The 23,774-nt window shown below is 32.2% G+C and overlaps 16 protein-coding genes and 2 pseudogenes across 18 annotated transcripts, besides 4 other annotated features; 12 read left to right on the top strand and 6 right to left on the bottom strand.

The window, feature by feature from the left end:
* Positions 1-9,684: part of a mobile genetic element that runs on past the window's edge.
* TVAGG3_0808530 (KilA, N-terminal/APSES-type HTH, DNA-binding family) lies at positions 22-630 on the top strand (the record flags this gene model as incomplete). Its single annotated transcript, XM_051247624.1, has 1 exon — positions 22-630. One exon carries the CDS (start codon positions 22-24, stop codon positions 628-630), a length of 609 nt encoding a protein of 202 aa, XP_051083099.1.
* On the bottom strand, positions 649-1,122 carry TVAGG3_0808520 (uncharacterized protein; the record flags this gene model as incomplete). Its single annotated transcript, XM_051247623.1, has 1 exon — positions 649-1,122. The coding sequence occupies one exon, from the start codon at positions 1,120-1,122 to the stop codon at positions 649-651; it is 474 nt and encodes a 157-aa protein (XP_051083098.1).
* On the top strand, positions 1,215-1,564 carry TVAGG3_0808510 (organellar and viral DNA polymerase type B; the record flags this gene model as incomplete). Its single annotated transcript, XM_001299288.2, has 1 exon — positions 1,215-1,564. A coding segment is annotated over one exon (350 nt), but the record flags the coding sequence as incomplete, so codon positions are not given.
* Positions 2,581-3,398, top strand: TVAGG3_0808500 (organellar and viral DNA polymerase type B; the record flags this gene model as incomplete). The annotated part of the gene is made up of 1 exon (XM_051247622.1): positions 2,581-3,398. A coding segment is annotated over one exon (818 nt), but the record flags the coding sequence as incomplete, so codon positions are not given.
* On the top strand, positions 3,682-4,737 carry TVAGG3_0808490 (organellar and viral DNA polymerase type B; the record flags this gene model as incomplete). Its single annotated transcript, XM_051247621.1, has 1 exon — positions 3,682-4,737. A coding segment is annotated over one exon (1,056 nt), but the record flags the coding sequence as incomplete, so codon positions are not given.
* TVAGG3_0808480 lies at positions 5,074-5,636 on the bottom strand (annotated as a pseudogene). The gene has a single exon. A coding segment is annotated over exon 1 (563 nt).
* On the bottom strand, positions 5,955-6,215 carry TVAGG3_0808470 (uncharacterized protein; the record flags this gene model as incomplete). Its single annotated transcript, XM_051247620.1, has 1 exon — positions 5,955-6,215. The coding sequence occupies one exon, from the start codon at positions 6,213-6,215 to the stop codon at positions 5,955-5,957; it is 261 nt and encodes an 86-aa protein (XP_051083095.1).
* On the top strand, positions 6,261-6,689 carry TVAGG3_0808460 (uncharacterized protein; the record flags this gene model as incomplete). Its single annotated transcript, XM_051247619.1, has 1 exon — positions 6,261-6,689. The coding sequence occupies one exon, from the start codon at positions 6,261-6,263 to the stop codon at positions 6,687-6,689; it is 429 nt and encodes a 142-aa protein (XP_051083094.1).
* On the top strand, positions 7,694-8,290 carry TVAGG3_0808450 (uncharacterized protein; the record flags this gene model as incomplete). Its single annotated transcript, XM_051247618.1, has 1 exon — positions 7,694-8,290. The coding sequence occupies one exon, from the start codon at positions 7,694-7,696 to the stop codon at positions 8,288-8,290; it is 597 nt and encodes a 198-aa protein (XP_051083093.1).
* Positions 8,321-8,791, top strand: TVAGG3_0808440 (uncharacterized protein; the record flags this gene model as incomplete). The annotated part of the gene is made up of 1 exon (XM_001307926.1): positions 8,321-8,791. One exon carries the CDS (start codon positions 8,321-8,323, stop codon positions 8,789-8,791), a length of 471 nt encoding a protein of 156 aa, XP_001307927.1.
* On the top strand, positions 8,841-9,083 carry TVAGG3_0808430 (uncharacterized protein; the record flags this gene model as incomplete). Its single annotated transcript, XM_001307927.1, has 1 exon — positions 8,841-9,083. The coding sequence occupies one exon, from the start codon at positions 8,841-8,843 to the stop codon at positions 9,081-9,083; it is 243 nt and encodes an 80-aa protein (XP_001307928.1).
* Positions 9,685-9,713: 29 nt separating the features above from the next.
* Positions 9,714-9,924: a mobile genetic element.
* A 51-nt stretch (positions 9,925-9,975) lies between these two features.
* On the top strand, positions 9,976-10,882 carry TVAGG3_0808400 (phosphoprotein phosphatase protein; the record flags this gene model as incomplete). Its single annotated transcript, XM_001307928.1, has 1 exon — positions 10,094-10,765. The coding sequence occupies one exon, from the start codon at positions 10,094-10,096 to the stop codon at positions 10,763-10,765; it is 672 nt and encodes a 223-aa protein (XP_001307929.1).
* A 178-nt stretch (positions 10,883-11,060) lies between these two features.
* On the bottom strand, positions 11,061-11,809 carry TVAGG3_0808390 (beta/gamma crystallin family; the record flags this gene model as incomplete). The annotated part of the gene is made up of 1 exon (XM_001307929.2): positions 11,087-11,800. The coding sequence occupies one exon, from the start codon at positions 11,798-11,800 to the stop codon at positions 11,087-11,089; it is 714 nt and encodes a 237-aa protein (XP_001307930.1).
* Positions 11,810-12,588: 779 nt separating this feature from the next.
* Positions 12,589-13,092: a mobile genetic element.
* A 909-nt stretch (positions 13,093-14,001) lies between these two features.
* Positions 14,002-15,610, top strand: TVAGG3_0808370 (DNA/RNA polymerase superfamily; the record flags this gene model as incomplete). Its single annotated transcript, XM_051247617.1, has 1 exon — positions 14,002-15,610. A coding segment is annotated over one exon (1,609 nt), but the record flags the coding sequence as incomplete, so codon positions are not given.
* Positions 15,611-15,726: 116 nt separating this feature from the next.
* TVAGG3_0808360 lies at positions 15,727-16,896 on the top strand (annotated as a pseudogene). The gene has a single exon. A coding segment is annotated over exon 1 (1,170 nt).
* Positions 16,897-18,289: 1,393 nt separating this feature from the next.
* Positions 18,290-23,774: part of a mobile genetic element that runs on past the window's edge.
* TVAGG3_0808350 (uncharacterized protein) lies at positions 19,048-19,368 on the top strand (the record flags this gene model as incomplete). The annotated part of the gene is made up of 1 exon (XM_001287938.1): positions 19,048-19,368. The coding sequence occupies one exon, from the start codon at positions 19,048-19,050 to the stop codon at positions 19,366-19,368; it is 321 nt and encodes a 106-aa protein (XP_001287939.1).
* On the bottom strand, positions 19,609-19,926 carry TVAGG3_0808340 (uncharacterized protein; the record flags this gene model as incomplete). Its single annotated transcript, XM_051247616.1, has 1 exon — positions 19,609-19,926. One exon carries the CDS (start codon positions 19,924-19,926, stop codon positions 19,609-19,611), a length of 318 nt encoding a protein of 105 aa, XP_051083091.1.
* Positions 21,738-22,309, bottom strand: TVAGG3_0808330 (organellar and viral DNA polymerase type B; the record flags this gene model as incomplete). The annotated part of the gene is made up of 1 exon (XM_051247615.1): positions 21,738-22,309. A coding segment is annotated over one exon (572 nt), but the record flags the coding sequence as incomplete, so codon positions are not given.

Below are 23,774 nucleotides of genomic sequence, written 5' to 3'. Positions count from 1 at the left end.
CTTTTAGAAGAATTTCCTCATATGATTGCTTCCCTCGGAAAACCGAGAGAAGAGATTCCGTACGAAAATCGCAAGAATTTGGCTCCTGGTTTGAAAGGTTATTATATTCATAGACTTTTAGTAAATGCTGTAGCAATGTGGGCTTCACCTCGTTATGCTTGTTATATTTTCATGATGTTAGATGAACTATATAAAGCAGAACGTGGAGAGATGGAAAAGAAACTTCAAGCAAAAGATGAAGTCATTGAATCCAAAGACAAAAGCATACAGAAAAGAATACCGCGTTCGGTACCAAAAGGAAAGGAAAAGAGTTATAAGTATATGATATATACTGAAGAGTTGGAGAAAGAAGAAGATAAAGATATGGTTATGTTGCATTTAGTGAGAAGAAACAACAAGAGCTTTTATGACTTAGCTAAGATATATAAATCTGATAGAAACTGGTTCTATCGTGAAAACTTACCGATTTCAATGACACCGAATGAGCAAATAAAGGAAATTGTCAAAAATACTCTTCCTCAAACACACTATGACATCAAAGGTTGCACAATACTTACATTCAAAGAAGACTTACCATTACTGAAGGAAAAAATAACAGAATATTTCGATAACTTCAAAGAGGAAGAATGAACAAAAATATATTTTTGCTTAAATAGCTTCAGGGTCTATTTCTTCAACCATTTCACTTCCTTCGTCAATGTCAATAGAAGCTTCTTCAACCTTTGGTAAGAATTTCTGTATGACATCTTTGTTCGTTATTGTCTTCAGAGATGAAGGATAATATTTCACAGATGTTTCACCCTTCTTATATTCTTTCTGTTCGGAAAGATTCATAGCAATACTGAAGAAGTCAACGTTAGAGTTCTTTATAACAGTATAATGAGTATCTTTGACATTCACGAAGAAACTCTTTTGTTTCAAAACTACTGCTAACTCTTGTGAAGTATAACGTTTGCGGTCAATGACGATAGCTAATGGTCTGACATACTGACCAAACTTAGATTCTTTCACAAACTTCTTGTTAAAGATAACATTAACATTTGAAGCATTATTGAACTCATTCTTGATGGCAGTAGCGAGAGCATTGTATGAAAAGAACTTGCAATCTTGCATGTGTTTCATTAAAATAAAAATATTAAATTATTTTGAAAAATAACTTTAAAAAATCTAATCTAATTTTTTCAAAAAAAATATTTTTTTATTTCCTACTAAAGATGTATCGGAAGTTGTCTAAGTTAGAACACTCGGAAATAAAACAACTTCTTACAGAAGCTAACATAGATGTTGCAAAACATTACGCAACAAACAAAAAAGCACTCACTGACATCCTCAATGACTATAATGGTGCAATAAGTTATGATAGAATTCATGAGTTCATAAAGCCGCAACGCGGCGAGGACGAAGTCCATGCAAGAGCATTTCCTTTAAATGACGTTGCTATTGACTTATATCATAGACGTTCAGTACCTCATGAAGTAAGAAGAGAAATGTTTGACATAACAAATGCAAACGTTGGTGAAACAAGAAGAAGAGACGACACACTGAAACAACAGAGAAGAGAGATGTTTAAGAGCGCTATAGAACAAGTTCGCAAAGCTAACGATGTCATTCGTTCCATTGACGACAAACCAAAAGAAGGTGAGAGATGGTTAAAGAAAGATGAAGAGAATAGGAAGAGAAATGTGAAGTCAGGCAATAGACTCATTGACTTTAACATCGAAGCTTTAGATGAACCAAACAGAGACTACTTACACAAACATTTCGGTAAGGTTTTCATGAGACTCTTAGAGAAGATTAAAATAAACTCCCAACAAAGATGGATGGTATGTTATAAACTTGGTGGAAAGTATGAATGTTCTGTTAAACCTCAATAATATTGGAACATTACTACATCAGCTCTTGAAGGAGAACTTTATATCAGAGATAGAAGCAAATGCTGCAGGTATTGTTGAAATGCACTATGACTTCTTCTTGACAAACATAAAGAATCTTACTGAAATAAAGATGTATGATTTAACAGAATATGAAGGCTTAACGATGTCAGATGTAAAGAAAGGCAAACCAAAAAAAGAGACCATATAGAGATGAAAGCACACTGACAAATGACCAGAAAGCCATTTTGGAAGCTCTTAAGCAAACAGGAAACCCAGCACTTATAGAAAGCTTTTGGAAAGATAATGGTGAAAAGAAGTTTTATAAGAAGAGAAGCGGTCAGTTCTGGAAGTATCTTTGCACATTACCTATAAATCTTGAACGCTACCAAATCTTCAATGAACTGAACAAAAGAACTGCAACACTTATGACAGAAGATAACTGCTTCGTTTATGCTTGCATTCAGGCTGGAGTAAATGAAGAAACTATTGACACATGAGAGAAGTCATTCGTGTTAGAGACTTTCCTCAAAGTAAAGTACAAGAAATTTCTGACGCAACTGGTATAGCATTTAATGTTACCATTGGTTATTTCAATGACTCAAGACATAATGAAATAAAGAGATATATACCAAAAGAATGTGAAACTGTTCGAACTATTGACTTACTTCTTGTTGAAGACCACTACATGCTAAATGAAAGATTACCAATGACAACATATTTCATTCGCAACTATATAGAAATCTTGAAGGAGTGTGGTGGAATGAACATTGAGAAACAGATGAAGATTTATACAAAGAGAGAAGATAAATATGTAGTTCGCATGGATAGAACTACACCGCTATGGGATGTTATGAAAACATTGTGGGAGTGCAAATATTTCGAACCTATTTCTTATGGAGAACTTTTCACATATACGACTGACTTATATAAACAGAACCTTGCACCATTTAAAGATTTGACATATGCTCCAAAGTATTGTGTACAACTGAAGAAGAAAGCAGAGTCAAAAGAAGTAAATAAAGCTAAATGTAAGTTCATTCCTGAGCATGTTTTCTTTGCTGACTTTGAGTGTAGCACAGACGGCTTTCATAAAGCTTTTAACATCTGTTACGACAGTGAAGATGGTTCAGTGAGTGAAAGCATTTGGGGTCAGAACTGTGCAACAGAATTTTTGGAACGACTTCCTGACAAGAGTTTAATATATTTCCATAACCTCGGTTATGATATAAACTTCATCTTAAGACACATGACAGAAGTGAAAGGAACTCCCATCATTAAAGGTTCACGAACAATGCAAATAACTGGCTTATATAAAGGAAGGGCAATTATTATAAAAGACTCTTACAGTGTTATAAATAAGAAGCTTAAACTATTTCCTGCTATGTTTAACTTACAAACAGGACCGAAAGAAGTATTTCCATACAACTACTACAGCAGTGTTTTGTTAGCAAATGACAACAGAACTGGTGTCATTTCTGAAGCATGTAAGTTTGTCAAGGATGCAGATACATTCATGAAAAACATAGATTCCATCAAAGGTTGCAGGATAGATGAAAACCATTTCGATTTAGAAAAATATAGCTCATTTTATTGCAAACAAGATGTAAGAATTTTAAGAGAAGGTTTTGTTAAGTTCCGCAATGACATATTGAAAGAATTTGATTTAAACGTTTATGACTACGTTAGTATTTGTTCAATTGCTAACAAATTGTTTGAGAACAGAGTGTACTTCCCGAATGGAAATTTATATGATCTCTCAAATAAACCAAGAGAATTTATTTCACGCTGTATTCAAGGTGGAAGATGTATGCTGTCAGATAACATTAAACAAAAGAGCGAAAAGAAACTCATTGCTGACTTCGACGCTGTTTCATTATATCCATCAGCTATAGCAAGACTTTATACTTTAGAAGGAATTCCAAAGGTTATGAAGGATGAGATGTTAAGTTCTGAATATTTGTTAAAGCATTTATTCGATGACGACCAAAAGGAACCCATTGGTGAAAAGTTTATGTCTGGCTTCTTTGTTCTCATTAAGATAACAGAGATTGGAATACATAGACACTTTCCTTTAATAGTTTGTGACCCTGAACTAAATCCAGAACTTAACGTTCCCAGAAGTTCAAACACTTGCTGTTTAATGTATGTTGACCATATAACATTACAAGACCTCATAAAATATCAAGGTGTCAAATGTGAAGTGTTGCAAGGATACTATTACGATGGAAACAGAGATATTAGAATAAGAGATGAAGTAAAGAAGTTGTTTGAGTTAAGGTTAAAGTATAAGAAAGAAGGAAATCCTTTGCAAGAAAATATAAAGCTCATTCTGAACAGTATTTATGGCAAAACTATTCTATCTCCTATTGAGTCAAAAATAACCATAGTAGATGACAAAGATGCTATAAGATATGCCATCAGAAACTACAACCATATAGTGAAGTTCGAAGGTTTGGATGGTTCAGATAAAACTATTTTCAAGCTAACGAAAAGCATTTGCAGACACTTTAACTTCTGTCCACTTGGTGTTAACATTCTGTCTATGTCGAAGAGAATAATGTGTGAAGTATTCTGTACTGCTGAGGACTTAGGAATGGACATCTTTTATAGCGATACGGACAGTATGCATCTCTACAATGAAGATATCCCTCGTTTAGCTGAAGAGTTTGAGAAACGTTATGGAAGAGTTCTCATTGGTAAAAACCTTGGTCAATTTCATAGCGACTTTGCAGAAATCACAAAAGATAAACAAAGTTTAGCATACAAGTCAATATTTTGTGGAAAGAAGACTTACATAGACTTACTCACGAATGATTTAAATGAAGTTGCATTTCACTGCAGAATGAAAGGCGTGAAGCAAGATGTTATTGCTTTAACCGCTAATGAAATGTTTCCTGACTCTGTTCAGTGTTTCTATGATGAAGATAAAGGTTTAATGGTTCCGCAAGGAACATATGACAAAGACTCTGAGTTCAGTTTAATGAAACTTTACAAAGCACTTTATGACGGTCAAGAGATTGGATTTGACTTATGTAAGTCATGTCAACCTTGCTTTGAAGAGAAGTTTAACTTCTCAATAACGACTAAAACAAGCTTTATTCGTAAGTTGAAGTTCTGAGGTCATTTATTTTTGTCAGTAATGAGGTCATTTGTGATAAAAATAAGCCGCTAGCGGCAAGGGCGAAGCCCATGAGGTCATTTACAATACTGCAATGGTAGAGTTTAAGAGTTGTGCTTCAATGTAGAGACAGTCCTTATGGTCTGGAGGTAAGAACACTGGGCAGTTATGGTCATGAGTGGAGAACATGTCTATCCAAAACTCACGATTGAAGCCAGTTAATTTATAGTATTTAGGGTTAGGAAGTGGTGTAGTTCTTGTATGACCAATGAACTCATTTTCAACTCCCTTACTTAAGTTTGAATATAATATAGCTTGCTTTCTATCCCAAATGCCAGGTGTTACAATCTTTGAAAATTCATTTTTCCTCGGAAGCATTGCATAATAATTGAAAACATTCTTGAAATCATCACTTGGTTCAGAGATTTGAAATCTTATACGTAATGGATTTTCTTTCTTTTTAGCTACTTCATTGAATGGTGAATATTAACAAACTGACAGTCATGTGTTCCATCTTCATTTTCATTAAATTCATAATGAAAGTCTATAAGTTGTGGCTGACTACCTTCTTCTTTCAGTTGTGCAAGAAACTCACGTAAAGGCTGTAAAGTTTGTACTTCAATGTTAAAATTTTTCTCGAACATTTCATTAAATGAAATCATACATTGCAACAATGTTGTATCGTCTTTAAAGTATTTGTATATGTGAATGTTTTGGGCGCTTAAAGACTGTTCGTCATTTTCTATCTCGACTTGAAGTATAAAGTCAACCTTTCTGAAAGCACGTGTTATATACATAGATGTTATGCCAATGTACTTCTCTTCATTTATGTTCACAATCCAGTCTGTTGGAAACTTAAACGTTACTCTGTTCCCCTTTATTTTGACATCAGGGTTTTCACTACTGAACGCAACAGATAAAGGTATTTGTCTATACATTTAATTCGGATAAAAATAAACCATTTACTCTTTCTTTGCTTCAGCTTCTTTAGCTTTTGCTTCAGCTTCTTCTCTAGCTTTCTTCGCCAGCAAACGTGGGTTCTTTTGTCTTCCAGCAGCTAATGCAGCAAGTTGTTTTTCACTAAGTTTTCTCTTTGGTCTCTCTGGCTTTTGTTCTTGTTTTTGTTCCTTCAGTTCGGATAAAATTTGCTCACGAATTTCTTTCTTCAATGCTTCAACATCTATGACCCCTTGGGTCTTGTCCGTAGGGCTTGTCTGAGTCATTTGACTGCAGGTAAAAAATAAAATTAAAACTTTAACCGATGTAAAATGAGCTTGTCAAAATCAGAGCGAGAGTCTATTATATTAAATGACGCAGGAGGAATACAACATCCTTTCTATTACGTAAGTCAGAGTAAAGATGGTAAAATATACGTAAGAAAAAGAAAGGTTCCATTAGCGAATGCAGAAAGCGACAACATTAAGGTGCATGGCACCGAGGGCGAAGCCCATATAAAACCTTCTATTCAAACTGAAAAGTCAATAGAACCAGAAGAAAAGAAGCCAGATGTTCTTTCAATAACGAACCAAGAGCTTATTGCAAAGTTCGTGAATTTCATTGAAAAGCAAACCGAGTCAAAGAACCCTGACCCACCAGTGAAAGAAGTTGAGACAAAAGAGAATGTACAGTTCATTGAAAATGTCAAGAAACAACTTCCACCACGAATGCCAAGAAGAAGAGTGAGAATAATGAAGTAAATAGATATTTTTATCTGAAGTAAATACATGCAGAACGAACAGCTAAACGAATTTACTCCAGCAGAGCATATTCATCAGATTCGCTCATATTTCGATATCATAGACAATGCAGTTCAAATTGGTGACACTAATAGAAAATATTCTGACGCAAAGATTCCATCACAACCTGGAACTGCTAAAGATAACACATGGGTAACATTCAATCTCTCACCTCCTGGTGAAAATATGTTGGACCTTTACAATACATTCATTACGTATAAAATGGAAGGTCAATTTATTGTAGATAAAGAAATTGGTTCAGGTTCCAATAAAACAAACCACCAGGATTTTGGATTGGTTTCGATGACGCTTTCTATGCAGTTGCTGGATATCAAATCCTTGCAAATGGTCGTATCGTATATTCTCAAGACAACGCAAGAGAAGAAGCATATATAACTTCAAACTCACAAACTACCGAACAAATAAAGAAAGTAGATGTTTTCTCAAAGACTCGACATGAAGATGTATGGAGTCATTCGGGAACACGCAGAACAGGACAAATTGTTAGTGGTCCAATTACAGCAGGAAAATCATTTGATTTTAAGCTTCGTTTAAGAATTCCTGTTAGAAGATTCCTTCCATTAGAAGCTATTCGATTTATTCCAGCTTTTGCAGGAAACATTCAGCTTAAAGTAAAGTTCAGTAGCGACGCCTTACAATGCACATCTATATCTGTAAATGATATCGTTGCTTTCAATCCAACTCTTAAAGTTGCATTTGCTTCAGATTCAAATCCACCGACAAATAAATTTGTTCCATGGAATGAACCATTCACTATGATAACAAAGGCAATAGAAGCTAGTGGAACAGTTACTATTACAACTGTAACCCAGCAACTATTTCGAACAAAGATGGATGTTAATGAATGTTTCATTCATCCAAAATCATTCTCTTTAGACCCTAACATTTATACAGAACTTGTAGAACATTATACAAACGAGGCTTTATGTTTTCCTGTTAAAGTTATGGATTGGATTCCTATGGACGGTTCATTCTCAAAGAATACAGATAGTTCAAGTGCAACATTTACAGCAGCTTATACGCCTATTAATGTTAAAAGTATTTGGGCACTATTTAGAAAGAAAGACAACTATTATGTTAATTTTGAGAACCCTAAGTTTAAATATCTTCAGCTTTCCATGGGAGCTTATGGAAATATGCCTGCAGAACCTGAAAAATCATATGGACCTGTATTTTATGAAATGGTTGCGAACGCTTGCAATACAAACAATGATATGATTGGATTTAATGAAGATGTTATGAGGTCATTGGTGGATGATGGTAGTGTGGAACATAAATGGGATAGCTATGACAACACACATTTCTTATGTGGTTTTCCAACAGAAGTGGACTTTTGCTTCCAGCAAGGTCAAACATCTACTGCTCCAATAACATACAAATTGTCTGTTAAAGGACCTATTGAACTAGCAACTGAAAATGTACCAAAGCCACTTATTGGATTTATGAGGGATTGTTGCTTTGCCATTCAGGTGCGTGCTAATGGCATCCCCATAATAAGATTAGATGACTATAACTTAGCTACGGACGACAGTGAGGAATAAAGGATGAACGTTTATTTTTAAAGCTTATAAATGAGTTCTTCATCAAGCTCTCGTGAACCTTCACCATCTATGAAACAAACTTTACCAAACGATTATGGAGCACCTATTGAATATTTCTTACGAGCTTCACAATGGCAAAGAGCAGTCTCACCAAGGTTAGGTGTTCCACCAGCTCCTGTCAAAAATAGCATTTGGTCAAGTCCTTATATAAGATATGGTCTCCCACTAGGTTTGCTAGCTACAGCAGGAGCAGTTATGATGTTGAAAAGAAATAAAGCAAATGTTGTAAATAATACTGAAGTAGCTGAAGTTAAACAAACTCCAACACCTTCGCCAAAACCAACGTCAAAACCAACGCCTTCACAAGCAAAACCTTCAATGACTCCTGAACCTATGGAAGTACAAACTCCTATTCAAAAGTCAACTCCTAAACCGACTCCAACATTTAAACCAGAACCTACTCCTCAAATAAATCGTAAAACTCCTGCGTTTCCTTACTGAAAAAAATAACGTTATTTTTATTTAATATTAAAATTTTTATTTGATTGAAATGACGACTAAAGTCACTGAAGCAATGAAACAAAAGTTTTTGGTAGAATACATTAAATCAGGAACTATTCCAGAAGGTTTTTACATTCATACTATGAAAGATGGTAGAGTTCAGTTTAGAAAGATAAAGCAACCATTAGATAAAGAAGGAATTTTGAGAAAGATTAAACTTCATGAGGACAACATTGCTGAACTTAAGAAGAAGCTAGAAGAGTTGGAGAAAGCAGACGACAGTGAGGAATAAAATATTTCATTAGTTTTATTTTTACTGAAAATTTTTATTTGGATGTAATGACGAAAACTATTGAGATAACAAACTACAACGGTCATGAGTTCAAGAATTTGTTCTTCGTTCCTCGTGAAAATACATTCTATCAGATACGAGGGAGAAAGGGTAAAGTTAGTTTGAGCGTTTATGACAATAAACATAATGGGAGATATATAAAAGCAATAGATACAAACGGTAAACGTGTTTCATTAGCTTTGTCAAAACTTACATACATTTATTTTGACAGTGATTTTGACTCTGACGATTGGAGTGACAGCAGCGATACTGAAGAATATGAACTATTGTGTGAAGCACAGCAATGGGAAGCGCTGCAATACTTTTGTAAATGAGAACATTAGTGGGAACGTTAGTGAGAACGTTTATTTTTTCATTAGTGAAGTCGTTAGCGAAAATGTTAGTGAGGTGAAGTGGTTGGCGGCTTTGTAAATATTTAAGGTTAAGTTAGTGTTGTCGTTTGTGTTGTAAAATATACGTCAGCGGTTTTGTAAAGTGTCAAACCGTTATCTTGGGTAAGGTGGAACGCAGTGCCGCCGTACCCAAGATATGTATACTAACTACAACAGTGATGAGAGTTATGACGATATAAAAAAATATTTTATTATACTCATTCGAAATTAAAAATAATAAAATTTATATATATTAATTTCATTAAATCAAGGTTAAAAATCTCACCGGAAAAATAACCTCAGTGTGATAAATTTATCACCAGAAAAATTTACAATAAGGTTAATACCGAAAATATCGAAAAATCAACATTTAAGGTTAATTTAAGAGTATGCACTTTTGTCACCTACTCGTAAAAAAATCAAGTGGCTAACTAAAACAAAAAAATTGAATGCCGAATTGATTTTCATCAACATTTAGTAACTAAAGATACTCAAAGGCATAATTTATTTAAAATATTTTAATGATGGACCGATTATTGTAAAATAAATCAAGGTGACCGTTTATTTTAGAGCGCTACCATGAGCTTAGCAGGTGATAGTAGTGTCATCTGTTGCTCTTTGAGGGATCTCCATCTGAACGTGGTTCAGAATGCTCTGATTTCAAGCCGAAGTGATGTTGTCAATACTGATTTTCGAAAGATATTGGCATTAGATTTAGATGAAACTTTAGTTCTTACTTCATTCGAAGAAAGCTCCCCATATGACTTCAGAGTTGATATAAGCTTAGGAAATACTACTTACCCGGTATTTGTCCTGAAGCGTCCAGGCGTCGATGAATTTCTGCAGGAATCTCTTGATTTATTCAACGTTTACATATATACATCATCTGTAATCGAGTATGCAACAGCTATTGTTCGAGAACTAATTCCAGATTTCCCGAAATCAAAAATTTTACACCGCGAACATTGCAAATACATGAACGGCAATTTCATCAAGCAGTTAAGTCTCTTTGGAAGAGACTTATCTGAGGTAGTTACCGTTGACAATAATTCCATTTCCTTCTGTCTTAACCCAAATAATGGAATTATCATTCCAACATGGAATGGTGATGAAAAGGATGATAAATTGCTTAATGTTACTCTTCCTTTGCTCAGAGAATGCTATTTTGCAAAGGATGTAAGAAACCCAATTAAGCAATTTTATTTTCCAAAGAGACGAAGAGGAATTAGCCTTATTTCGCATATGCCTTAAAACTTATTGTATGGTTTTTGTTAATATTACATATTTTTTACCATTGAATTAGCTGTTTTCGTATCTTATATATTTTATATTTTATTTTTCTCCTACTGAATTTAGACGAAATTGTTTAAATATCAAATTCATCGCCAATTATATCGAAAAATAATATGTAAATATGAGATGTCCAATAATTTTATCAAAAATATCGCCTTTGATAGGTTTAAAGAAGAGTTTTAATGATTTTAGTCTTAACGCGCATTATTTCTTTACTTAATATATCAAAAAATGATTGAAGATGAATGATATGAAAAATTTAGTCAGAAAGAAATAAGCTTAATCCTGGCTCTCCTTTGAGTGGTGCTTTCTGTGCTTATGTTGTTCTCCTGTATGGTGTTTCTTCTTGCGGTGCTTCTTTCCAGCTGGTGAAGGTGTCTCTTCAACGTGTTCTTTATCATCATCAGATTCTGAAGATGTTGACAAGCCTTCTGAAACCTTTTCAGCAACTTTCTGGAAGAATGACTTATCTTGGGTTTCTTCTGCTGGAACCTCCTTTGTTTCGACAATTGTAACTGTTGTTGTTGTTCTCTTAACAGTTGTAGATGAGGTTCTATGAGATCTGTGATGATGGTGGTGATGATGATGAACCTTTCTTCCTGTTTTGAGAACAGTGCAGAAGATCCACTTCTGCTGCTGAGAGCCGTTGTTATTCCAAAGAATGATTGGTGTGCCTTCTTCGAAACGGCCTCCTTGAACATCGAGAACATAACCTGCAGAGTTGCGAATTGTCATGTCAGGATAATAGTGCCATTTCTCCTGACGTTTGTAAACACTGTCCTGGACAACAATTGATCCCTTTTCCTTAGAGAATGGTTCAAGAAGATGGCCAGAAAGAGCGTTAACCATGCGTTCCTTGAAAATCATGAATTGGTTTTGAAGTCCTTTTTCATACTTCCAAATGATAAGCTGGCCTTCGCGTGTTTTAGTGCTCTTATCACCAATTGTAAGGAGATACTCTGGATGTGCTGCGTTGATGAAATAGCAGTTCATAGTCTCGAGTGAGTTGTTGACGATAGAAAATTAATTTTATTTCTGAATTTTATATCCATGCGCCGACTTTGACATCTATGGAAATCCACCTTTAGCAATCATAGAATAGAAATATTATAAAATTTCGAATTTATATATTTTCATTTCATTTTCTTTTTTCAATTCAAAATAGAGAGCGCGTTCTCAAAAATTACAATAATTCTGCTTTATCTCTCGAATAAAAGACAAATACAAGGTAGTTCAATGTATAATATCGTTGTAACGAAGTTTAATTTCAATAACTAGTAGTAGGATAGGATGGGTTTTGTGACTTTTTTTGTAAACGTAAGAATTCATACAATATCGAGCGATTTTGTATCATTTTTTTAACATATTATTTTTAAAATAATTTATTTTTTTATTCTTACATAAATGACCCAACAAGTAAAACCAGATAAAATAGATTATCGAATTTTAGAGGATGGTGTTCCTGTTTATATTCAAAGATTTAAAGGGAAGCAATATTATAGAATTGTTAATCCTGAATACATAAAACATTTATTTAAAAAGGAAGACTGTGAATTATTAAACGTTAATGAATATGAAACCAATAAATCAAAATTGAAATATAAATATATTGGAAGTGATGAAAGATGCAAAGATAAAGATAAAGTTTATACAGTTTCATATAATGAATGGAAAACCAATAAGATAAGAAAACATTTAGGAGATTATGGTAAAAGTTCTGAATTCTTCAAATCTAGTATGTACGAGAGAGTAAAAGAAATTAGAAATAATTATTTTCATGAATGAAAAATAAACTTCTTACGAAAAATTAAAACTTAGTTATGTTTATTATTTTATTTTTTTTATTTTGTATGAAATGAGCGTCAAGACTAACGACGTTAAAAAATTAGGATTCACAAACGAGGAAATAAAGGATATATTAGATGAGATGTGTTATGAAGTTAGTAAATATTATTTAAGAAATTGTCAAAAATTTGCCGAGTTATTAAATGATTTAGATTATGATGGAAAAATGAATAAAGATGATGTTATAAATTTCTTATATCCCACATCTGAAGAAGAAAAACCTAAAGAACCTGATGTTTTCCCTGAATATTATGAAGAACGGATTAAAGATGATGATGAATACGATGAAATTGAAAAACTGGAAAAAATAAGAGATGAAATAGATGAAAAAATTAAGGAATTAAGAGAAGTTGAAAAATATAATGAAAATGAAGTAGAGGGTTTAATGAATATCTCAGCTTCAGAATCAGCAGTTCAGAAATCTCATGAAGAAAGATATAAAAATTATGTCTCAGAATCAACACAAAATTTATTAGATGGTGAAATAGACGAAACACTTTCAGAAGAAGGTACTAAATTTATTCGTAAACATAAGTTACAATTTATTGATAATGAAGAATACCCTTGTATCTTACTTTCACCACCTTTAGATTCCGAAAAATTCAAAAAAGCTCTTAAAAACGTGACATATGCAACTAATACGATTAAGAAAGAAGATCATGATATTTACACAAATTATTATTTAAATAAATGCACAGGTGTTGATAAAGTTTTTGATTTATTAGATAAAATATCAAAAGAAACCATTGGAACATATAAAATTTTATGTGATTGCGGTTTCATTGTTGAAGATACTAATAATGTTTCATATGAAAGAACAGCACCGAAGGAAGATGAAGTGGAAAGGTCTATACCATTCGTTATTAAGAATATAAAAGATATGAAAACTTATAACATTATATTTATTCATTTATTTCAGAAAAAATGGAAGCAACCCATAAAACATCTTCTCATCATTTATAGCTATTCATACATTCCTTTTCAAAGTTGTGAAATTAAATAAGACAGGAATTAGATTTAATGTATCAGGGTACGCATTCTTGAGTAAATTAAAATGTATTCGTCACGTCGCGGATGATAAAAATTTATGTGTTCTTAATTCATTTTATGGGCTTTAAAAAATAAACTTTATTTTTATTTATTTTTAATTTTATTCTTACATAAATGAACAAAAACGGAACGCTAAAATGAATGATAATCAAATTAGAGCAGAAGGTAGAAGGTTATTTAAACGCTTCTATAACATTCCTGATGGTGTTAATCCTAAAACTCGTAGAAGCTATTTAAATGAAGCAATAGATGCATATGAAGGGTTTGACATTTCATCAGAAAGTGAGAGATTAGCGAGAATGTTAAATGTTAATATTGATTTCTATTATTGTGATCCTCAACCAGAAGACGTGGACATAAATAAGGTAGACTTTCCATTAGTGGAATCAATAATGATAGATCCAGAATTTGAAACAGTAAATATTTTATTAACACAGAGTCCATGTGGAAAACTTCACGCTGACAGAATAACAGACGTTGAAGCACTCACCGGCTATAAAGTTTGTCCATATTGTAAAGAAGAAGTTTATTCTATCCGTGATGATCCAGAAAGGAAAAACCAAAGAAGATTTTTAAAGCATTGTGAGAAATGTAAAGAAAATAATGGAAGATTAATTCAAGACGTTCAGTTGCAAAAGACACAACAACCATATGCACCACATATTACGAAACAGAAGATATATCAGTGGTTATTAGCTCATAATTTGCAGGAATATTATCAACCGACAAGATATTATATTACTTTTGACTTCGAAACATTAGAGACTAAAGAAGAATTACAACTTTCTGAGTGTGCAACTTTGAACGCTTACTTAAAACCATTCATGGTATCATCAACGGTTAAATTAAATGATAAAACATATACGAGGAATTTTTGCTTAACTTCGAGTGATTCTTTTATTTCTGATTGGATTGAGTTTTTATTTTCAACCTGTTCATTAGTTGCTAAATCAAATATTGAACAATATGAAGAATTAATGAAGTCGCAAACGGACCAAACGGCGGGGACTTTGTCTCATACATTAAATGAAAAACAGAAGGAAGCATTTAAAGAACTTCTAGATGAGGAATTCAATAAAGTGAATATCATAGGTTTTAATTCGGGAAAGTTTGATTTAAATTTAATTCTTCGTGATTTAAACACTGCAAAATGGAAAATAAAATCAATGCTGGGTTCATCTTCACAATTTAAGCAAGTCATTGTAAAGAAAACAAACGTTCCATATGAATTGAGATTTATTGACATCAGAAATTATATAGCGGGTGGGACATTAGACCAATTCACTCAAGATTTCGGAAACAATAAATCACGTGTTAAATCCTTTTTCCCTTATCAATTCATCACATGGGAAAATTACGAAGAAGAATTATATAAAGAGGAACCATTCACTCAAGATTCATTTTATTCAGCATTAACCCAAGAAACTATATCAGATAGTGATTATCAAATATATCTCAATGATGCTAAAAATTTTAAGAACAGATTAGAATATTTTATTCATTATTGCAATAAAGATGTTGAAATTATGATTGACCCAATTGATAAAATTATTGAAGAAACATTTGTTTATAAAATTGACATGCTTCATAATCTTTCTTTATCATCGAATGCTTCAATGATTCGTTACGCTTTAGCATATAAAGACTTTAATCCTAATGAAAAATATCCTGAGGAAGAGATAGAATCAAGTTTTGAATTAACGAAAAAGTATTGGAAATATAAAATTGAATCATATAAGAAACAAGATGAAAAAGCAGAAAGGGATACTAAAAATAATGTTTCAATGGATGATTTTCAATACTATCACGATTTAATCCTTTCATCTAAATGCAAAATGTGTGGTAAAGCGTTTACATATGCAAATAAACCAACATTGGATAGAATCGATAATGAAAAACCACATACCAAAGAAAATTGTCAGTTAATGTGTTGTTATTGCAATGTCGTAAAATCAAATAAAGATGAAGATGTTCAACGTTTAAGAATCAATTTAAGAAATTATGCATTAAAAAATAATTTACCAATGACTTTAGATTCAGTTGAAGCTTATCACATTCTCCGTAATGGAATTACTGGTGGTTATCAAATGTTCAACATAGAGTAAATCTTAAAGGAATCACGCACATTAATAAACTTTCATATAATCCAGAAACTAAAACTGTATCAAATGAGGACACCACCAACATTATGACTCATTTCGTTGGTGTTGATTTTAATTCATTATATCCTTCATCATTTTCATCTAATCCTCATGATTTCATTCAATATACTGACCATAAAATGTGTATGCCGGGAAGATTGAATGGTGTTATCATTTGTGATACAGCAACAAAGAAAGTAAAAGCACTGGGAATAATTAAGAAGAAAAATACTTTATTCGTTGCTGAAGTAAAGGGTCACATTGATGAAAAATACATTAATGATTACATAAACTTTTTACCGATAATAAGAAACTTAGATATTATCACAGATGAAAAAACAATTGGCAGTTTTATGTATAATTACATGAAATCAAACAATTTACCAGTTGACCAGAAACAGAGGAAATTAACTCAGTTAGCATCAACACACAACCAATATCAACCATTTTCTTCTTATTATCTTTGGTATCTAATAGACAGATTTCATTTTATCATTGATGACATTCAATCAATTTTAACATTTACGAAAAACACTTGTTTTAATGAATTTGCGAACAAATTTATGAACGAAAGACAAAAGGCTGAATTAGAAGGAAATAAAGGAAAAAGTTTATTTTGCAAGATTTCACTTAATGGATCATATGGTTACGATGCAATGAATACACAAAATTACGCAAAGACTAAAATAATGAATGCACAGAAGGCACGCGTTGCATGTATGTCAAATAAGTTTAAAAACATAAGAGAAATAGGTGAAGATGCATATCAAGTGATGCTCAAAGATAGATTTTATAGATATGATACATGTTTACAAGAGGCATTCTTCACTTTAGATAATGCTAAATACTGGTATTTAGTTTTCATTTATGATTTTATGTATAAATGCATGGATGTTAATCGTTTTCATTTCATTGAAGGTGATACTGATTCATCTTATTGGGCTATTGCTGGCGACCCAAGTCTTCCTAACACTCAAGCATTTCAGGCGATTGTTACCGATAAAAAATTTTATGATAAAAACATTTTCAAATTCGCACCTTTTGATTTCTTTTGTTTTGATGAGAAATTTAAACCTAAATTAAAGAATAAAGCTGAAGAAAAAGCACATGAGAAAAAATTATTGGGTTTAGCAATTGAGAAACAAGGTGATAACATGGTTGCTTTATGTCCTAAGTGTTATACATCATTCAACGGTTCAATTGATGGAAGTGATTTTAAAAAGATTGCACAAAAAATGAAGGGTGTTAGTTTAAGACAAAATAAGCAATTAACACCTAAAAAATATTTGGATATAATAAATGATAAAGTGATATTTGATGGTCAAAATATTAATTTACAACTTAAAAATGAGTCAATGACTCGCTTAACAATTGGTAAGACTGCATTAACAGGAGCACACACTAAGGCCGTATGTTGTGAAAATGGATGTTGTATGCCATTTATTTAATACAATAAATATTTTATTTTTAATGAAATACCACAGAAGAGACAAAAGGAACCAAATCGATTTATACCAAATGGTTTTAACTTTCAGATTCCAAATAATCAACAGCAACCGCCACCATTTGATACCGTTTTAGAAGAAGGAACCGTTAATGATGGTTTTGATACTATGATTCAAAGAGGTGGGCACCCTTAAACATTTATTTTATTTTTATATAAATGGATAACACAGATTTAAAAAAATTAATTTATGATTTAGTACTTAATCAAAATTTTCTTACTTATTATGATTTAAAAGCATATCTCCAAAAATATGATAACAATATAACGGGTGATGATATGGAATATTATTATCCATATTATAAAAATGAAATTTTGAAATATCATGATAAAATAATTTCTAAAATTAAAGACAAAATTAAAAATAATGAATATACAAAGGGAAAAACTAAATCACAACTTAAACAATTGAAAGATTTCAAAAATAAAGTATTAACAGAAGAAGATATTGATGAATTATATAATTTATATAATCCTGAGCCGCAAAAGCCAAAGGAACAAAAACAAAAGATGCAAAACACCCAGGTCCTTCAGACCATAAATGAAGCACAAGCTTTAATTTATGATTCATTAGTTAAACCATATTCAGCCCGAGTTTTAAATGAAGATCAACTTTTGGAATTCATCCTTCAACATAAACTCGAAGCGGGAAAGTATATCAAACCTTTATATACAACATATTTAAAACAAATGAATAGAATACATCCAGAATTAATGAAGGGGGGAATGAAATCCAAAATCAAAGCAGATAAAATTAAACCACTTGCAACACCAAAACCTCCAACGACAGTACCGCCTCCTCCTTCAGTTAATCCTTCATCATTCACTTTATTATATCCATTTCAAACATTAAAGAAGCAAAAAGATTTTAAAAAGGATTTCAAGATATTAAATAAACCAATTGACCCGAAAATTCAACCGTTAAAGGAAAAATTTAGTCGCCCTTCATTTGCACCATATCCATATTCATACGAAATCGATCATTTAGAATATTCAAAAGGAAACGTTACTTATTTATTTGCCATTAACATTAACACTAGATATTTATATTGCATTCCGGTGAAAGGGAAAACAGAACAGGAAACAAGAAGAGCTATTCAATACTTACTAGATCATGAAAGAGTAGATAATATAAGGGGTGATGGTGATAAAGGATTTCAGGCAACTATGACTCATTATTTCCCACAAATTAATTTTTTCTTTTCATCCTCTCCATATACGTTTCATAATAAAATAGTTGATGCGGTAATGAGAACTCTTAGAGATGCGTTAGGGGTTAACGGTCAGATATACTGGGATGGAAATCATGACTCCATCATACAACAGTTAGTATATTATTACAATAATACATGGCATAGAACTATAAACATGAAACCAGTGGAAATGAAAAATGATATTTCAAAAGAATGGGAATATATTAGAAAGCAAATGGAAAGGTTGAATGATGTTAAACGTGAACAAATTAATTCGGGGCTCATGAATTTTAAACAAGGGGATAAAGTTTTGATTCATCTCGATTATGGAAAAACTAATAAATCAATGACAAAAAGAAGACGAAGATTTGACACAATAGCTGAATTTGTTAGATATATTAACGGCAATGCATTAGTTGAAGTTGACAATAAATTAATAGAAATTCCGATTTATTTTATTACTCCATTATATTTAAATAATATTTAATTTTTTTTATTTCGTAAGAAATGAGTGACAACAAAGCAGCCAAGAGTCCTGATTTAATTAAGATTCAGAGTCCAGACGATGAATATAAAAAGAAACTAAACAGAATTAAATCAAAAATATGCTATTACAAAAAGAAGCCACAATGCGGTGGGGTTGATGCCCATAAAACTAATGGAACTGAAAACGATGAAGAGAGGAAAGAAATAATCGAAAAATTAGAAACTTACCGTTCAATCCTTAAACTGAGTGAAGCAAAAATAAAAGAATTTAATAGAATAAATAAATTGATTGGAAGAGATGAATTTAATAAAGATGAATTTTTAAACTCAATCCAAATTTAATTTTTTCAGTGCTACCATGTTACCATGTGCTACCAGGTCATTTAACTTCTCTTAAAAATGATGACAACATGACATTTTGACAACAACACAGGAGGAAGGCAGTTATGAATTATTTTTGAAGAACTGAAGGTGCTACCATGTTACCATGTGCTACCAGGTCATTTAACTTCTCTTAAAAATGATGACAACATGACATTTTGACAACACAGGAGGAAGGCAAAAATAAATTCAAATCATACTTTATAAAGCATCATTTACAGGTATTTCATCGTCAGTAAATGAATCCTCATTATCGTTTGGTTCAACCTGTTTATATAATCCTTTCATTTCTTCTTTCAAAACATAACACCATGTTTGTTTATCGTCTATTCTTCTATGTTTCCTATCACATTTATCCTTAATACTCATTTGAAAATTCTTGTCTTTCATGTCTGATGGTTTGCAGAATAGAGCATTTTCACACGTCATACCTGCACACAATTCATCATAATGTGTATTTATCCATACATCTAAAGGATTTGTTGATAACTCGATTAAATCTTGTTTGGCTTCAGTCATCGGTATGATTCGTACATTAAATGATGAAAGGTCATATTGCATAAAATATGTTAGTAAATTATCATAAAATTCCTTTGTGCATGAATCCATTAAATTCTTGAAGTAATCAAATTGACCCTTAAATTTACCATTAACCCTTAAAACTACGTATCTTCTGTCTCCAACTTCAATTTTGACAGGGTAGACGTTTTGTCATGATTTCATCGTAATGAGTGTAAATGACCCAAAATATATTTTAGGGTAGAAGGGTAGATCTAACCTCATTTCTAACCTCATTTCTACCCTCTTGCGATTTTCATACGGAATCTCTTCTCTCGGTTTTCCGAGGGAAGCAATCATATGAGGAAATTCTTCTAAAAGTTCTTTTGTCTGTTGGTTTTCAAACCAATGATATGATTGCTTTGTAGAACGAAGAGCATTCATTATACTTTGCATTTGGTACATGTCATCTTTGACCGAACGAATGAGGCGAAGTTGTTTGTTATATTGTATGTACTCGTATTCTTCATTTATGGCTTCATGAACGATAGCAGTTGTTGTGTTCTCTGATGTTGACATTACTGTCATTTCATACAAAATAAAAATAATTTTAAAACTAACTTTATTTTTTCTGACTTTCACAAAAGACCAAAAATAAACGCTTTACATGTATTTTTCAGCAACTTCGTCAAATAATTTTATAGCTTTATCTATCTCATCTACTTCAAACGTTTCTTTACCTTTCATGGGAGCACCATACCTTTTCTCAAACTTTTCAAGTAGTTCTGTTTCAGCAGCTCTCATATCATTAACGAACACAACCTTGACTCTATTGACTGTACTGTCATATCTTTGAGTTATATTATATGTTCTTCCTATCTTATATCTCTTTGTATTGAAGTCCTTCGGTTTCTGAACGATGTAAAGTAAGCCTTCACTGCAACGTTCTGAGTCGAATGAACCATAAGTTATGAAGTTATATCCAACAACTGGGTCTAACCATAACAAAACTATTGGTATAAGACTTTTGTCTATAAGATATACTCTTGTTCCATGAAATGCTACTGATATCATAAGCTCAGGATTTCTTGTCAAAATTTTCTGAGTAGAAGCAATTCTAACCCAGTCCTTTGTTTTCTTTCCAGATGGTGTTATAATGTCTGACAAAGAATATTTGTTGTATTTCTTTGAGTATCTTACGTTTAAATCACCTATTCTAACCACTTTGGTGTCATTGTCTATCTTTCTAACTGTTTCAAACTCAATGTTTGTCATTTCTGTCTTTACATACAAAATAAAAAATTTTCTTAGAAAAAATTAGCGTTATTTTTCTAACTAATGAAATTCATTATTTTTGTTGCTGAATTCAATAAAAATATATTTTAGGTGAAGAGGTGAGATCTAACCTGATATCTACCCTCATTTCTACCCTCAAGATTTACAAACGTTTAACGTGATATACGTTATGAATTCGTGAAATTTTAAATATTTTTGTAGCTTCTATTTCTTCAGTTAATATATCAAAAATTTTAACAATGCCGAAAGTTTCTTTATACTTCTTCTTGACATCAGATAAAAGGAAATCATCAGCTGTGGGATAGTTTTTATTAAGAAATGTCAACATGTCCATTTTATCTTCTGCTGGCTTTTCTGCTTCTTTCTTTAAGTCTGCGTAATCGTTTCTCATTCTTTCTATCTCTTTTAGTGAGTAGTTATATTTCCTCATTGCTGCTTTACATTTTGAGCATTGCGGATTCATTTTTGCGTTATACATTGAAACATTACCAGCTAAAATAACTAAAGCATCAATGGCTTTCTTTAAATCTGAAGCAGTTGGTTTTATCTGTTTGTTCCATACTTTGCCTCTTCTGTCTTTATCTCTTATCTGCCACACACATTCAGCAGCTAATGAAACAAAGTTATCGTAAGTCTTAAACTCCTCAGATTTATATATGTCAGAAATGTTTTTATAAACCATGTCGCAATCTTTGTTCATAACTTTATGGTTGCAATGAAAACCAAGGAATTCATAATTTACTTTACGTATGAACTTCTTTATTTCTACTGAATCAGTAACTTTAACTTCAATTTCATCGAATTCAGGAATAGTTAGTTTTTGTTGCTGAACTTCCGGTAATTTAGGCAAATGGTCTATGATATCTTGCATTTCATATAGCTCCTCTCCATTTGTTTCATCTTTTGCACTACAGTCTAAATTACTTGTTAAAAGTTCTTGCTTTATTCTTTGTATTTCTGTTTCAAAAGTATATGAAGAAGGAATGAAGTTTTTCATCTCTACCAACATTGACGTAGGATTCATGATTAATGAATTTGGTGCCGTAGTTGTGGACAGAGTCCCGCCGTTCGTGGCTTGAATTGTTGTTGTGCCGATTGTTGAAATCATATCTTTTATACAAAATAAAAAAATAAAAATAAAACTAACTTTATTTCTTCTGTCTTAAGGAAATTCATGAAAATTCATGAGGGTAGAAATGAGGGTGGATATCAGGTTAGATCTAACCATCTACCCTAAACATTATTTTTGCTGAATTCAGCAACAAAATGAACGAGGTCAGGATGTATGTAAATACCTTTGAATTCATTTATAACGCCCTTAGTAAGCTCATAAAATGCTTGTTTTGAGGTGGAGCCAAAAGTGGCTCGACCGTATTCTTTCAACCAAAACTCAAGAATTTCCTGCATGAATTTTGTATAAAAAAACAACCGTCTGAATTCCGGCGGTTGCTATATTCTTCACAAAATGCCTTATAATACTCTTCCCAGGACTTATTTTCCAACAACTTTCTAAAGTCTTTCCTAAACTGACTGACTGACAGCACAAAGTGGCTTAACGAAAACATTAATATATAAAATTCATGAAAATTCATAACGTATATCACGTTAAACGTTTGTAAATCTTGAGGGTAGAAATGAGGGTAGAAATGAGGTTAGAAAAGTGGTTAGAAAACGTGTTAGATCTAACATGCTAACATAAACATTATTTTTTGGTGTAAATAAATGGTACCATTAATGATATCATGACTGTTCTCGTTCATGTCTGATTTACATCTAATGAAAAAGTTTAGAAGAATTTTCTTATTCTTTCTGGCATATTTTTATCTTTCCAGTACTCCCGCTCTAATGGTCCCAGATGTGTTGGCTTCGACTCTCTCAAGTTCTTAGATGGTATAACATCTTCAACGCCTCCTTCATAAGTCTTGACAAATCATTTACGATGAAGTCTTGACAAATCATTAACGATGAAGTCTTGACAAAGCATATACGATGAAACCATTAACGTAAACATTTACGATGAAACCATTAACGTAAACATAAACGTAAACATTTATTTCCTGTGTTGTTGTCAAAATGTCATGTTGTCATCATTTTTAAGAGAAGTTAAATGACCTGGTAGCACATGGTAACATGGTAGCACCTTCAGTTCTTCAAAAATAATTCATAACTGCCTTCCTCCTGTGTTGTTGTCAAAATGTCATGTTGTCATCATTTTTAAGAGAAGTTAAATGACCTGGTAGCACATGGTAACATGGTAGCACCTTCAGTTCTTCAAAAATAATTCATAAATACCTTCCTCCTGTGTTGTTGTCAAAATGTCATGTTGTCATCATTTTTAAAAGAAGTTAAATGACCTGGTAGCACATGGTAACATGGTAGCAGTGAAATAAAATTTTGTTATCAGTTATTTTATCATCATTTTATCATCATTTTATTAAGTTCATCTTTAGTTAATAATTTGAATGGATTCGCCACTGTTCCACCTTGAGTCACAACACTTGCCCCGGCTAATTGTGAAGAACCTGGGATAAGTACTCCATGAAATGATTTCATTGGTATCATTAATTTAGAAA

The sequence above is a fragment of the Trichomonas vaginalis genome, chromosome VI (assembly GCF_026262505.1).
Source record: "Trichomonas vaginalis G3 chromosome VI, whole genome shotgun sequence".
Taxonomy (NCBI): Eukaryota; Parabasalia; order Trichomonadida; family Trichomonadidae; genus Trichomonas; species Trichomonas vaginalis.
The sequence above is the reverse complement of the archived record's forward strand: the minus strand, read 5'-3'. Positions and strand labels throughout refer to the sequence as shown.